The sequence below is a fragment of the Podarcis cretensis genome (assembly GCF_951804945.1).
Source record: "Podarcis cretensis genome assembly, chromosome: 7".
Classification (NCBI taxonomy): Eukaryota; Metazoa; Chordata; class Lepidosauria; order Squamata; family Lacertidae; genus Podarcis; species Podarcis cretensis.
Genome location: NC_137176.1, coordinates 89,187,731 through 89,202,520, shown reverse-complemented (window position 1 = coordinate 89,202,520; position 14,790 = coordinate 89,187,731). Strand labels below are relative to the sequence as shown.

General features: G+C 43.8%; 1 protein-coding gene across 1 annotated transcript in view; it reads left to right on the top strand.

Annotated features, from left to right (window-relative positions):
- TSNARE1 (t-SNARE domain containing 1) overlaps positions 1-14,790 on the top strand; it is a 394,489-nt gene that overhangs the window by 181,921 nt on the left and 197,778 nt on the right. Inside the window, exon 5 of the mRNA XM_079984518.1 lies at positions 9,889-9,979. Coding sequence (XP_079840644.1) covers positions 9,889-9,979 — 91 coding nt within the window. The remainder of the gene's footprint in view (positions 1-9,888; positions 9,980-14,790) is intronic.

Genomic DNA, 14,790 nt, shown 5'->3' with positions numbered 1-14,790 from the left:
TGCCGCACGGCGGGAAATTATCCCCTTCGCTTAAAACCAACAACATGTTTTAAGCATCATTCTGGGTGTAATTTGAGACATGGGGATGTAGTTTGCTTTCTATTCCCAAGACTGTACGGCAGGTGGGTTCTCTCGCTTGTGTTTCCACTGTGTTTATTTTGGCAATAAATGCCCCTCGGCTGTAAAATGAAGGATACTTTAATCTGTCTTTTCATATATAAACAGAAGGGGAAATCTAGAGGACAAATTGAGGTGGCTGTAAAATGCAGCTCCGCCTGCTTATAGCTGTTTGTTCTCCGCGAGGGCCAAGGAAACCACTCTCTGATAGACTACTCTATTAATCTCACTTATTCAAATGGAATCTGTGGGTCTTTATCAGAGTTCAAGCAGAGCAATGCCTTTTGAAAAGTGTTTCTTTTGTTTGTGTCTGGTGGTAGTGATGTACAGAGTCTGCATACACCTCCTGACAAAATAAGCTGTATGTCTGTTGATGTTTCGAGCAGGAAATAATGTTCCCATGATTTAGAAAGTCATTGATTGGTGAATGGATGGATTCAGGGCTTTTTTTCCAGCTGGAACTTTCCAGAACTCAGTTCCATCACCTCTCAGGTGGGCACCATTGCCATTATAAAAGAACAAGGGAGGTGTTCATGGTAAGTTCCAACACCTCCTTTTCTAAAAAAAAATAACACTGGATGGATCAGTTGTTATTTATGGTCAACTTGCCATTAAAAAATGTGGCCAGGTCAATGTGCAATAAAGGTAATGAAGAACAGATATATCTCTGGCATTTTGGCCTGTCAATGACTTAAATATTTTATTTCTCCAATATTTTGCTTCAGTTAGGTTACTATTGCTATTTATTAAATTTGTTAGTCATTTTATCTTGCCCAAGGCAACCTCAACAAACAAAAAAACTCTCACAGATACATTAAAACCAAAGAGGGATGATAATAGGGTTGTATTTCAAGAGCTAATTGCAAACCCGCTTTAATGTTACCTAGACCTCCCTCTTAACCAGAGAATTTCTCAAGCAAGTGTAAAACTTGAAGCTTTCTTATTTATTTTCTCCTCTTTTTGATAAACAAGTTACGCTGAGTCTGCTTTCCCAGGAGCCATTGTGCCAGGGAATGTATGTGGAGCAGCTATGTTTGGAACACATTATCTGACTTAACTGGCCTCCAATATATGCTGCCTCCCCTGCTTTTAACAGTCCTGGATTTCCAGAAGCTGTCCTAGTTTCTGATTTGATCCTGGAGTATTCCACTTTTCCTTAGGATATCTCTATTTTCATCGGAGAAGCGTTGGAGAGTATGGAATAGGATGTCCCTATTTTCATTCGAGAAATGTGGGAGGGGACATCTCTATTTTCATTGGGCAAATGTTGGGGGATTCGGGAGAACAAGACTGAACCAGAGGGACCATTGTTCCTGATGATGTTGGGGCTGGTTGGAGTTTAACTTAGTGTCAACTTGGTGTGTGTTTATTTTTTGATGGATGTATGATTTTATTTTTTGTAATTGATGTGTGATTTTTTTATTGTCAGCTGCCCTGTGCTCTGATTTGGAGGAAGGGCAAGATATTAAAACTCCTAAATTAATTGCAATGGGCCCACCACTTACTTGAGGGCTCGGTTCCGGGGGTCCACACACAAAGGCAAAATCACACAAGGTCAGGAATCCCTGGAAATGTTTCCCCACCACCACAAAGCGACATCTGGGAAGGTCCTCTCCTGGGACACTCCTAGACCTTGCCAAGCGATGAAGTGCCTTCCTTACCAGCTTCTCACACCTTCCCAGAGACTGATAAGGAAGGCACTGCCACGCTTACTGGGTTTGGGGAAGGCAGTGCAAGGGCTCTGGGAAGCTACCAGAGCCCTCACACTGCCTCCCCAAAGCTACGTAAGTGGGGAGAGATTTCAAGGATGGCTGCATTTCGTTTCTCACATTGTCCAGAAAGTGCAAATTCTGTTGGTTTACATTTTAATGCGAACTGAATTGAATTCCCCCTCCATTTCTAGTAGTGATTCCGATCAAACTCAGTTGAACTTGTATCTGGGTAAGTATGCCTAGAAATGTGGCGTTATCAGTTTCAGCTACATTCTAATTTAATAGCTGCTTTCTGAAATAATTCCACTTTATTTGATATTTGGCACTTCTTCCCCCTCAAAGCAATCTCTATCTCTCTCCCTTAATATGAATTTTATCGAACTGCTTTTTCAAGATCTACAGTATTAAAAACTATAAAAAAGGATACCAATTAAAATGAAATTGGTTCAAAACTAAAGAGACAAAAAAAAGGGGCGAATTCTCAAATACGCAAACAATAATTGAGTTCCTAAAATATCTTATATCAATGTCAACTAAAAACTGAAGAAAGGGAAGATCAGCTTGGGGGAAGAGAGGAAGAGTGAGATGAAGGAAGATACAAATTCAAATTAAATATGAGGCATACACTTCATAGGGATGGACTGAGCAGAAAATTACATCCCATGTTGGACTCTCTGACAATCGTAGGTCTGCTCCATTCCACTCTGCCCTCTAGTGTTGTGTACATTTTGCTCCTTGTACACATTTTGTGCACCCATTTTGCATATGCACAGCTGATGTAGAGCCTATGATGGGGTAGCCAACACATACACTCCAAATACCTTAGAATTCCAGCTCCCATCAGCCCTAGGCAGCATGGTCAGTGATCAGGGACGATAGGAGCAAGAGAATATGGAGAATTTGGATGAGGCTATTCTACATAATAGAATATTATGGCCAGAGGATTGGAGAGGATTGTGGCCAGAGGATTGGAGAAGATCAGTCTACATCCCAATCCCAAAGAAGGGAAGTGCCAAAGAATGTTCCAACTACCGCACAATTGCACTCATTTCACACGCTAGCAAGGTTATGCTTAAAATTCTACAAGGAAGGCTTAAGCAGTAAGTGGACCAAGAACTCCCAGAAGTGCAAGCTGGATTTTGAAGGGGCAGAGGAACCAGAGACCAAATTGCAAACATGCACTGGATTATGGAGAAAGCTAGAAAGTTCCAGAAAGGCATCTACTTCTGCTTCATTGACTATGCAAAAGCCTTTGACTGTGTCGACCATAGCAAACTATGGCAAGTTCTTAAAGAAATGGGAGTGCCTGGTCACCTCATCTGTCTCCTGAGAAATCTCTGTGTGGGACAAGAAGCTACAGTTAGAACTTGATATGGAACAACTGATTGGTTCAAAATTGGGAAAGGAGTATGGCAATCTTAAAAAGCAGAGACATCACCTTACCAACAAAGGTCCATATAGTTAAAGGCATGGTTTTCCCAATATTGATGTATGGAAGTGAGAGCTGGACCATAAAGAAGGCTGATCGCTGAAGAATTGATGCTTTTGAATTCTGGTGCTGGAGGAGACTCTTGAGAGACCCATGGACTGCAAGAAGATCAAACGTATCCATTCTTAAGGAAATCAGCCTTGAGTGCTCACTGGAAGGACAGATCCTGAAGCTGAGGCTCCAATACTTTGGCCACCTCATGAGAAGAGAAGACTCCCTGGAAAAGACTCTGATGTTGGGAAAGATTGAGGGCACAAGGAGAAGGGGACAACAGAGGATGAGATGGTTGGACAGTGTTCTCGAAGCTACCAACATGAGTGTGACCAAACTGCGGGAGGCAGTGGAAGACAGGAGTGCCTGGCGTGCTCTGGTCCATGGGGTCACGAAGAGTCGGACACGACTAAACGACTAAACAACAACAGATTAATTTTAATATACATTTTCATTCATTGATGCCTGTTTTTATGTATACTGTTTGATTTATATGATGTTAGCCGCTTTGAGCCCAGCTCTGGCCCGGGAGGGCGGGGTACAAATAAATAATTTATTATTATTATTTGGCTATTCTCACCTGTTTTAGCCGGCCAGCTGGAGCAGTTCTGAAGATGTGGCTGCTGTCACATGCTGACGGCTTGTAGCCCTCATCTGCCCACCTAGCTTGCTATTTTTGACATTGACTGGCAGTAGTTGTCCAGGGGTTTGGGCAGGGCCCTCTGCAGCCCTACCTGAAGATTCTGGGTGTGCTGGGCCCACCCAGCGTAATCCAAGAACCGTGGTCCAGGTCCGGTCTAGAATCCATAGGTTCTGCTAGGAGTCAGTCTGACAGGGCCAAGGACACGAGGCAGGAAACCAGGCAAGGACCGGTGCAGGATCTGGCATACAGCAATATTGCTCCCGCAACCTGTGGCAGGGTCCATCAGCCTTTTATCTTTGCCGGGGTACCGGCCAATCCTGATCCTCAGACCTTAGTCTCTGCAGCTCAGGAGACGTCGGTGGGTCACTAGACCCAGAGGCCGCCTCAGCCTCCCCTGACCCAACCAGTAGTGGAGCAGCTGTAAGTGATGGCCCAGCTGGAGGCAACGAGGTGATCCCCACATCTGGAGCCAGGGCAGGCTCAGGCCCCTGACTCGGCCCAGCTGATGTTTGTTGCAGGGGAACCTGTGCAGACTGGGACTCTTCAGGATCAGGCCCCAGACTTGGTTCAGATGATGCCTGAGGCAAAGGATCCAGTGCAGACTGAGACTCCTCTGGTTCTGAGTCGGTGCCCGAGTCCCAGGCCATCACACTGGGGAACGGGCATGGGACCTTCTGAAGGCAAGCTATGTTCTCTTCCATGGGGAAACTCTGACTGTCTGGATGTTGCCTGACTACAGCATATCCTTGACCATGCTATCTTGGAATGACAGAGTTGTAGCTCAACAACATCTCCATGACCACAGTTTCCCCACTCCTTCTTTACTCCACCCAATGGCCATTCTCAGCCGTCTCGAAACTCAATGTCTCTTGCCTTTGCTGCACTGTCAGCATAATTAACTTTGTGAGGCTTCACTCTTGGAGACTCATTCATAAATCAGGTTGTAATTAGCTTTAATTTACATTCGGTGCCATTAAGATCTTCATTAAAAAATAAAAGCTTTGGAATTTCACCTCCCACAGCATTTTATTTTATTTTAATATGGAAGAGTAATAAGATATGTCAGTATTATTTTTATTATTAGCCTTCTGCTGTATCCTTCTCCCCACGGGACAGTAAGAAGTTAATTAAAGGGACGTCTCAGGCGGAAAGAATTGGATTCTGAGGAATGTCACCCTACGGTACAGCGAGGGAGATGCTTAATCTATATATCTATACAGACACGCTGTGCAACAAATGCAGACGGAGGAAAGAGCTGCGTTTTGGGTTTTTTTTACCAGATTCCACTGCAAGCTGGCAGAACAAGGAACGGAATGTGTTTGAGCGTGATTCCCTTTGCAGCAAATTCCATGTTCCGTTTAAAACATTTATATGCCACTTTTAATAAGAAGCAATTTGCCAAAAATATAGGATTTAAAAGAAGTGAATCAGCAACAAATGCATACAAAATAAGCAGATAGTTGAGCGAAGTCTACTCAGAGTAGACCCACTGAAATGCACAGAAGTGGCAGGTCCATTTAATGTCAACGGCTTTACTCGGAATGCAGCTGAGTTGGCTGCAACCCTTAGCAAGTTGAAATAATTATCATTATCATCATCAAACCTTTATTGGCATCACATAGAAACATTCAGAATAAATAGGCCAGTGTGATCTTGTCACCATTTCAACAGTACAGTCATTTGCCAAAGGGAAGAAGTGGCAAGCAATCTGTGGGTCTCCAGCAAGGGCAGGATCCTGTAGCATACTTCGGCGACAGCAAATCAAATAGAGGAACTTAGCTACTGTCTTGGTGAGCTCCTGGTCTCTTCCCTGTAATAAGAAGCGTATAACTTCTGTCTCTGGTTTCCATGCTGGAATACATAGATGGTCTAGAAATTGTTGGTGGAGATCATCATACATTTTACATTTAAGGGCCACGTGAGCTAGAGTTTCCACCAGGTGGGCATTGCATGGGCAGATCCTATCTCCTTCTGCCATACCTGCAAACCTACCCCAAAGGAGGTTAGAAGGATTAGAAATAATTATGTGTTGGTGTCTTTAAACATCCCGTGGCTAAAAGATTGCACGATGTCGAAGAGGGGAGAAAACATGTATCCCACCTTGAGCTCCGTAGAGGCAAAGTGGGATATAAAACACAGAGAAACGAGTAAGTAGAAGGATGGCCAAAAAAAATATTCCCTAGAGAGTCATATCAGGCAACTGGTTATGTGTGTATGCATGTGATCAATTGGATTCATGTTCAGAACAGTAAGTGCTATAAACACTGAAAACATGGATGAGAAAGGCACCATGTGGCAGCTTAATGGTGTCTATTCTGCCAATGTTTTTTGGTTGTTGTTTCAATCTAAAGAGCATCCTTTAGTCCTGGCCCACTGTGTATTTTTGTTCTTTGACTCTTCTTCGGCTGCCGAGCAGTGACAAAAATAGCCTCTTCTTTCTAATATATATATATATATATATATATATCTCAGTAATATGTATCTGAAGTACTGCTCTGTGGCTGAAGAGATGTTATCTTCATGGTACACTAAGTTCTCGTTTATAGGATTGCTGGGTACTGTGCATAAAATTGCAGCGTGTTTTTTCTTTTAATCACAGGCATCTGTTCTACCTGTGCTTGCTGCTTTGGAGCTCTCGGGAGCCCTTTCTTGCACGCTGCATAGATTTGCCACAGAGGTGAAGCTGCCAGTCATGTAACCATAGAATGCACATTAGTTCAGGCTAAAGCAGAGGTCTCAAGGGGCACTTTCTACGATTCCCACCACAGATGAAAAATTGGCTTGCAGGAGAGGGCAGTTTTTGGAAGAGCGACCCTTATTCTTATCAGATTCAAGGGTTGCTGCCTTATTGTGTTCTTCTTTTTAATGGGAAAAATAATAATGCAATTCCTTGTAACATCTTGTCTGACCCACAACGGTGATGGTGATGATAATAATAATAATTTTATTATTTATATTCTGCCCATCTGGCTGGGTTTCCCCAGCCACTCTGGGTGGCTTACAGAATATATAAAACATAGTAAAACATCAAACATTATCAACTTCACAATACAAGGCTGCCTTCGGATGTCTTCTAAAAGTCAGATAGTTGTTTATTTCCTTGACATCTGACATGGCATTCCACAGGGCAGGGGCCACTACCGAGAAGGCCCTCTGCCTGGTTCCCTGTAGCTTCGCTTCTCACAGTGAGGGAACCGCCAGAAGACCCTCGGAGCTGGACCTCAGTGTCCAGGCTGAACAATGGGGGTGGAGACGCTCCTTCAGATGGTTATCGTTATTTTTAGTTTCTTACAAGGCATTCTATTGGGGAAAATCTGCTTTGCTTTGAACTATGGGTATTATTTGGTTCTTGGTGCTTTGACTCAATATGAGCAGATACAATTCATATTTGTTGGATGTGCTCATAATAAGCTAATGGGATCCTGGAAGTTGCCCTTGATCAAAGAGGGTGAATGACTGGTTCTCTTTTTACTATGGAACCTGTTATCATGATTTATTAGTTTCTTAATTAATTAATTAATTTTTGCACAACCTTTCACTCAAAGATCCCAGGGAGGTTGCTTTCATTTGTCAGATCTCTGTTTGCCGCGACGGTGAAAACACGACAACACACGCAAACGATTTAAAACCACAGAAAAATGGAAGCACTTGACAATACAAGATAAATAAAAAAAGTTCACCCAGCAATACATTTTAATAGGCACCAAGTCCTCCCTACACCGACTGAGAGATGAGCACCACCATTAGGTCTGTGAAGGCAAGAAAAGTCTGTAGGCAAAAAAACTGACTGAGATGTACAGTATCCCAGCGTGTCTCTCTGGGAATAGCATCCCATAGACTGGGGAGAGGGAGACCTCTGAAAAGGCCTCTACCCTTCCCTTGGGTGGGACACACAGAGAAGGGCCTCTGATGCACATCAAAGGATCTAGGATGATTCATATGTAAGCTATACTGTTTTGTCATATGAGAGCATCATTGGTCCTGCTAGCAGATACGGAGTTGGTGAGTCTTCTCCATGTTGCTGAGAGGTTGGCTATTAGCTATAACTGGAGAGGGGGAGAGAAGGACCTTCTCTCCCAGAGGGGGAGAGCCAGTGTGGTGTAGTGGTTAAGAGCGGTAGTCTCGTAATCTGGGGAACAGGGTTCGCGTCTCCACTCCTCCACATGCAGCTGCTGGGTGACCTTGGGCCAGTCGCACTTCTTTGAAGTCTCTCAGCCCCACTCACCTCACAGAGTGTTTGTTGTGGGGGAGGAAGGGAAAGGAGAATGTTAGCCGCTTTGAGACTCCTTAAAGGGAGTGAAAGGCGGGATATCAAATCCAAACTCCTCCTCCTCCTCCTCCTCCTCCTCCTCCTCTTCTTCTTCTTCTTCTTCTTCTTCTTCTTCTTGGATGCTAAGAACTGGGTTGAGGTACAGATGACAAAAATGACCAAATATTATTGAAGTCAGATAATAATATAATAATAATTTATTATCTATACCCTGCCCATCTGGCTGGGCTTCCCCAGCCACTCTGGGCGGCTTCCAACAAAATATTAAAACACAGTAATGCATCAAACATTAAAAGCTTCCCTAAACAGGGCTGCCTTCATATGTCTTCTAAAAGTCTGGTAGTTGTTGTTCTCTTTGAGATCTGGTGGGAGGGCGTTCCACAGGGACTCGCCACTAGCGAGAAGGCCCTCTGCTTGGTTCCCAGTAACTTGGCTTCTCGCAGCGAGGGAACCGCCCGAAGGCCCTCAACGCTGGACCTCAGTGTCCGGGTAGAACAATGGGGGTGGAGATGCTCCTTCAGATATACTGGACCGAGGCCATTTAGGGCTTTAAAGGTCAGCACCAACACAGATAGGTTTGTTGGAAAAGGGAGCATCTTTGCACTATACTGGAATCTGAAGGTTCCGGATTCCATTGAACCACATATGGTGTGCGAGGTGAAATTAAGCTATGATGGAACATGAACAAAGTGATCTCTGGAAAGAAACACAACTGTGTTTTTCCAGTGCAATTCAACTTTGAGGTCAATCCCACCTGCAGGGTAGTAATGGCAACTTAAATCAGGGGCTGTGGAACCTATGGCATTCCCGCCAACCAGCATGGCCAATGGTCAGGGATTGATGGTGCTAGAGGACTGGTATGAGGCTATGGTGGGTATACTTTGTGTAACTGTGCCCTGTATCGAGTGTCCTTTAAGGAGAAATGTCTGCTTACTTTCTGCGCTTTAAGGTGTAAGAGGAACATCTCTTTTCACAGTTTAAGGATTATAAGGAGTAGGGGATCTGCTCCGTGTGTTTCCTTTGAGTCCAGTTCCCCTTGCCCATCACCTTCCAGTTGTGAAATTTAACAGCTACAAGCTGGCTGGCTGTTATCGTTCAATCTGCACTACAGGAATCATGAATTCATCATTCTGGTCTAAAATACAAGAGTACATTTGTATTATCCCCAACAGTCTGATCATTCAGACTGAAATTCCCAGGTGCCAAAAGGTTATTTATGTATGCTACTACTGCGTGGCGCTGTGGGTTAAACCACAGAACCTAGGACTTGCCAATCAGAAGGTCGGCGGTTTGAATCCTCGCGACGGGGTGAGCTCCCATTGCTCGGTCCTAGCTCCTGCCAACCTAGCAGTTCGAAATCACGTCAAAGTGCAAGTAGATAAATAAGTACCGCTCCAGCGGGAAGGTAAACAGCGTTTCCTTGTGCTGCTCTGGTTCGCCAGAATTTTCAAAGTCAAGCCCTACAGCTCAGGAGCATTAATTGGCATTAATTGGTGCACCCAACCTCGATGTGAAAGTAGAGCACTGACAAAGGTTGACACTTATGTTTCCAGGGATGGCTTTTGAAAGAACTTTTGATTATTATTATTATTATTGCTGCAAAGTCATTGACCTCTTTCTTTCTTTCTTTCTTTCTTTCTTTCTTTCTTTCTTTCTTTCTTTCAAGGCACATGATGCAACAAGAGACCAACAAAACCATCACAACATGCACAAATGCCATCCGACAGCTGTCTGAGGTCATCAGAGGTTCTTCAAGGGTAAGTGGCCTTTGAAATGGTTTCTGACAAAGTTGTGGAGGGTGACAGCACAATCCTATGGCTGCAAAACCCATGAAAAATGGAAACTCCATAAAGGAGCTGGAAGGGGAAAGCAAAGGGGTTGTAGTCAAAAGAGATCTTTATTGATCCAGTGCATTTCAGATCCTGTGAATTTCTTATGCATAGGAAAGGAAGAGGCAGCACAACTAGATGCTAAATCTCTGTTTCTATGAATGTACCCAAAGAAGGACCAATAGGGTCTCTTTGAACTATCCCATTACTTTTTGTTTTGAATCCTATGTATGCCTTACGCAGAAGTAAGTCCTGTTAATTGGGATTTACTCACAAGTTAATGTGCACTAGACTGCACTCATCCATATTTTTGAAGCATATTTTCCCCCCATTTTTAAGGAAGGAGGCTTCCCAGTGATCCCCCCCTAAGGTTCCTTGTTTTAAGTCATGCTCTCCTAATAATGAGCAGTTTCCAAGATTCCTGGTTTTATTTCTGTATCTGCGTACCATTTTTGCACAACAGCATTCATGTTAAAAAGTAACTAAATTTAAATAATACTTTGGAGTGTAGAGACTTGAACAGCAGAACCTGTACATTTAATTGTATCTAAACAGAGAGAGAGAAAGCCTGTTGAGTTATAGCCAACTAAGTTCTACCTTGAGTAGATCCATTGAAATGAATGGACCTGTAAGTCATATCCATCGCTTTTAATGGATCTGCTTTGAATATCTTTAATATTGGATACAGGCCAAGCAGTTCATTTGAAATGGAAGACGGAAGCATCAAACATTGAAAAATGACAGAAGTAACAGGAAATTGGGGCATCCATGTTTAGCTCTCCTAGTTTTTTGTTTGTTTTTAATTCTAATAGGCAGCCGGATTGGGACTGCATGACATTTCCCAAATCCTTTCGAAGTTTCTGTTTTCCTCTTTAGGAAATGCTTGCAAGTTCAAAGTTCTACACTATGATATCTTAAGATGCCAAGGCAGTAACTGCTCAGCCCTAGTAAGGATATTTAGGGTTCAACTGCTACTATGCTGCACCAGTTTGGTAGATGTTTTATGGCACAATTACATCCAGACCAGATCCATACACTAGATCATGCTTTACATTGTAAGTTGTGTGTGTGTGTAAGATAAATCAATCAACAATGTTTTAAGCAACCACTCCAGGTTTCTATTCTGGACATGTGTAACAATGTCTTCTGTGAGCAGACAGCTTTTGGGGGTCTTAAAAAGGGAAGAGCAATGGCTTTATCAATGGGAAGAGAGCAAAACAATTAATGTCATCCTCCATTCCACCCCTGGAAAAGGAGCCAGGTCCATGTGGCTTAGATCAAGGGACCCTTGTGGGGAAAATATTTAAAATATGGAGATGGAGTGTGTGTGGAAAGCATGAAATTTAGGGACAGATCATCAGCACCATCGTCTTCATCTGTTTACACGCTTGCCATTTTTCTACAAAATTGTGCTCAAACGGCCCACAGTATATCAAATGAGCAATATATAACAATTCAGAACATATTAGAAACAATTATATTCATACGTACAAAAAAAAATCAATCTGTGCAACCTTTGTTAAGTTAACCTAATTTAACAGCACAAACTAAGCAACACGCTATGAAACAATACCAATCTACCAATATAATTAAGGAACGGAAACTAAACAGAAGAGAACATGATCCCCATGCAAAAACGGAAGAATATCATTCAAAATATCATTCTGCTCCAGACTATGCATCTGTATAAATATTTTGGTTGCAAGACTCAGTCTTGAGCATTCTCCCCCAACTCATAGCCCTTGTGTGTTCAGCTTATTTCTCACATTCGTCATATTCCAGGGAACCTTCAGAGTTCCTGAATGGATGCCTCTTTGGGGTGGAAAATCTGATTTCAATCTTGAGGGTGTTCTGGCTAGTCTGTGCAGATATAGGACATGTCTCTCAAAACTGTGCAGTTATAACCAGCAGACACCCTATCAAGATGGTGATGATCATCAAAAGAACACGGTAGTTCATCCTAGTAGGGCTAGTATTTAAAGACTCTGTTACCAGGTCGTCCAGAGTCCTATTCATGAACTCTGGGTCTGGGAACCAATTGCAGGGAATATTTTCATGTCAGGATTCTTGTATCTCAACATTTGGATGAATCGCTTCATTTCCCAAATCAAAGGCATCTGGATGAATGGGATTTTCCTGGACTGTAGTCAAAGTTTGGCAGCTGATAATGGAGTTAATATTAAATTGTGAATGGTTTGTGTCTACCCGGGTATGGAAGTCTAATTAGTCTCTGCTGGCGTCTCATGTAGGATTTATCTGCTAGCATGCAGGGTGACTGAGCTCAGGTAACCACCATTATGATATAGCATATTTAGTGTCCCGCACAATGATTACTGGAGTGGAGCCAATCTATGATGGCAATGACCTCCTGATGACCAGCACTGCTGTCTCATAACTACTCTATTCTGAACTTTAAAATGGGAAGCGTAATGCTGGTGGTCAACAAAAGAAGTTTTAAGACTCTCTCAAGGTCGGAGAGAGGTCCCTGTTAGATAGTGGCTAATTTGTACCAAGGGACGTGGGTGGCACTGTGGGTTAAACGACAGAAACTAGGACTTGCTGATCAGAAGGTTGGCGGTTCGAATCCCCGCGATGGGGTGAGCTCCCATTGCTCGGTCCCTGTCCTACCAACCTAGCAGTTTGAAAGCACATCAAAGTGCAAGCAGATAAATAGGTACCGCTCCAGCGGGAAGGTAAACGACTTTTCTGTGCGGTGCTCTGGTTCTCCAGAAGCGGCTTAGTCATGCTGGCCACATGACCCGGAAGCTGTACGCCAGCTCCCTTGGCCAATAAAGCGAGATGAGCGCCGCAACCCCAGAGTCGGCCACGACTGGACCTAATGGTCAGGGGTCCCTTTACCTTTACCTAATTTGTACCAAATTCAACACAACAATTAAAGTGTACAACATCTTTTGAAAATGCAGCACCATCTCAAATTTATAAGGGCATTTCTTCTTCTTCTCCAAATGGTGCAGCAGGTGATTGGATTATTAAGTTACCAAACGGAAGCTCGGGTGAAATAAAATGAAGGATTTCTTCTTGTGGTCTGTTATCAAGACGCAGGAAAATTGGCCGGAGACTTCCAGAAACGTTTTCTGTGGCGCAAATTGGGTCCAATGGGACGTCAAATGAAGAGAGAGAGAGAATAGTTCCTGGTACTCTTATGTCATTACCATCAACATTGGCAGCACGGCAAAAACAAAACAAAGTATAATTGGAGCAAGACCAGCTAGGAGAGAACATATTTTTTTTGCAAATAAATGAATTTTGAAAGTATGGTTTGCAGAAGAAGGAAATGTTAATATTCTGGCATTTGGAAGAAGTGTGGTCTGCCGTCTTGGCATTCCATAATAGCTTATGGAACCTCCTACTAAATTTATATAACAGATGTACAATCTTCCCCTCTCCCCTCTTTCACCTGCATCACTCTGCTGCTGCAATAATTAAACCTACAAATTGTGATGTGAAACCTGCAATCTTTCTCCCTCAGAACAAACGGCCCAAGTGGGTACTGGCTGCTGAGCCTCGATGTTCCTCTTGGGGAATTTCCGAATAGTGCTCCAAAACTTCTCTCTCATAAAGCTTCTGATATCATGAGACACCATCTGTTGATTTAGAGCTTTGCAGTCTATCCCTTCTGAATGCATTATGTTGTGTACTGTTTGTTTCATGTGCTTAGAGAGAGAGAGAGAGAGCGCAATGTTTCTTCCCCCAGAAGGGTTTGCAAAGCCATCTGAGGGATGCTATGATAGTGCAGAGGTGGGAAACCTGTTTTCTTCTAATGGACTCCAGTGGCCACCACACCTGTCCAGGAACCATGTTGGCTGGAGCTTATAGGAGTTGGAGTCCAACGACATCCCTGGGCTTGAGCTTCAGGCTGTGTAGGATGCACCCAGAGCTCTGCGAGTGCAGCCTGAGGTCTGCAAGTGCAGCTTTCTCCTGACTGAAGTGCAGAGTGGTTGAGGACTGGGACATTCGCAGGGAAACCAAAATGCTTGTTTACAAAGCTATTGTACTACCAACCTTGCTGTATGCTTGTGAAACATGGACCACTTATAAATGCCATCTCCAACTCCTCGAAAGATTTCATCAACGGTGTCTCCGAAAATGTTTTACACATCACTTGGGAAGGCAGGCAAACTAATATCAGCAAAGATCACAGTGTCAAAGCAATGATTCTTCTACATCCACTTTCTTTGGACTTGTCATGTTGTGCGGATGCCTGATGATCGTCTTCCAAAGCAACTACTCTATTCCAAACTTAAAAATGGAAAGCAAATGCTGGTGGTCAACAAGAGAGGTTTAAAGACTCTCTCAAGGCAAATCTTTAAAAATGTAGTATAAAAGGTAAAGGTAAAGGTACCCCTGCCCGTACGGGCCAGTCTTGACAGACTCTGGGGTTGTGCGCCCATCTCACTCAAGAGGCCAGGGGCCAGCGCTGTCCGGAGACACTTCCGGGTCACGTGGCCAACGTGACAAAGCTGCATCTGGCGAGCCAGAGCCGCACACGGAAACGCCGTTTACCTTCCCGCTGGTAAGCGGTCCCTATTTATCTATTTGCACCCGGAGGTGCTTTCGAACCGCTAGGTTGGCAGGCGCTGGGACCGAGCAGCGGGAGCGCACCCCGCCGCAGGGATTCGAACCGCCGACCTTTCGATCGGCAAGTCCTAGGCGCTGAGGCTTTAACCCACAGCACCACCTAAGCACCGACAACTGGGAAACACTGGCCTGTGAGCGCT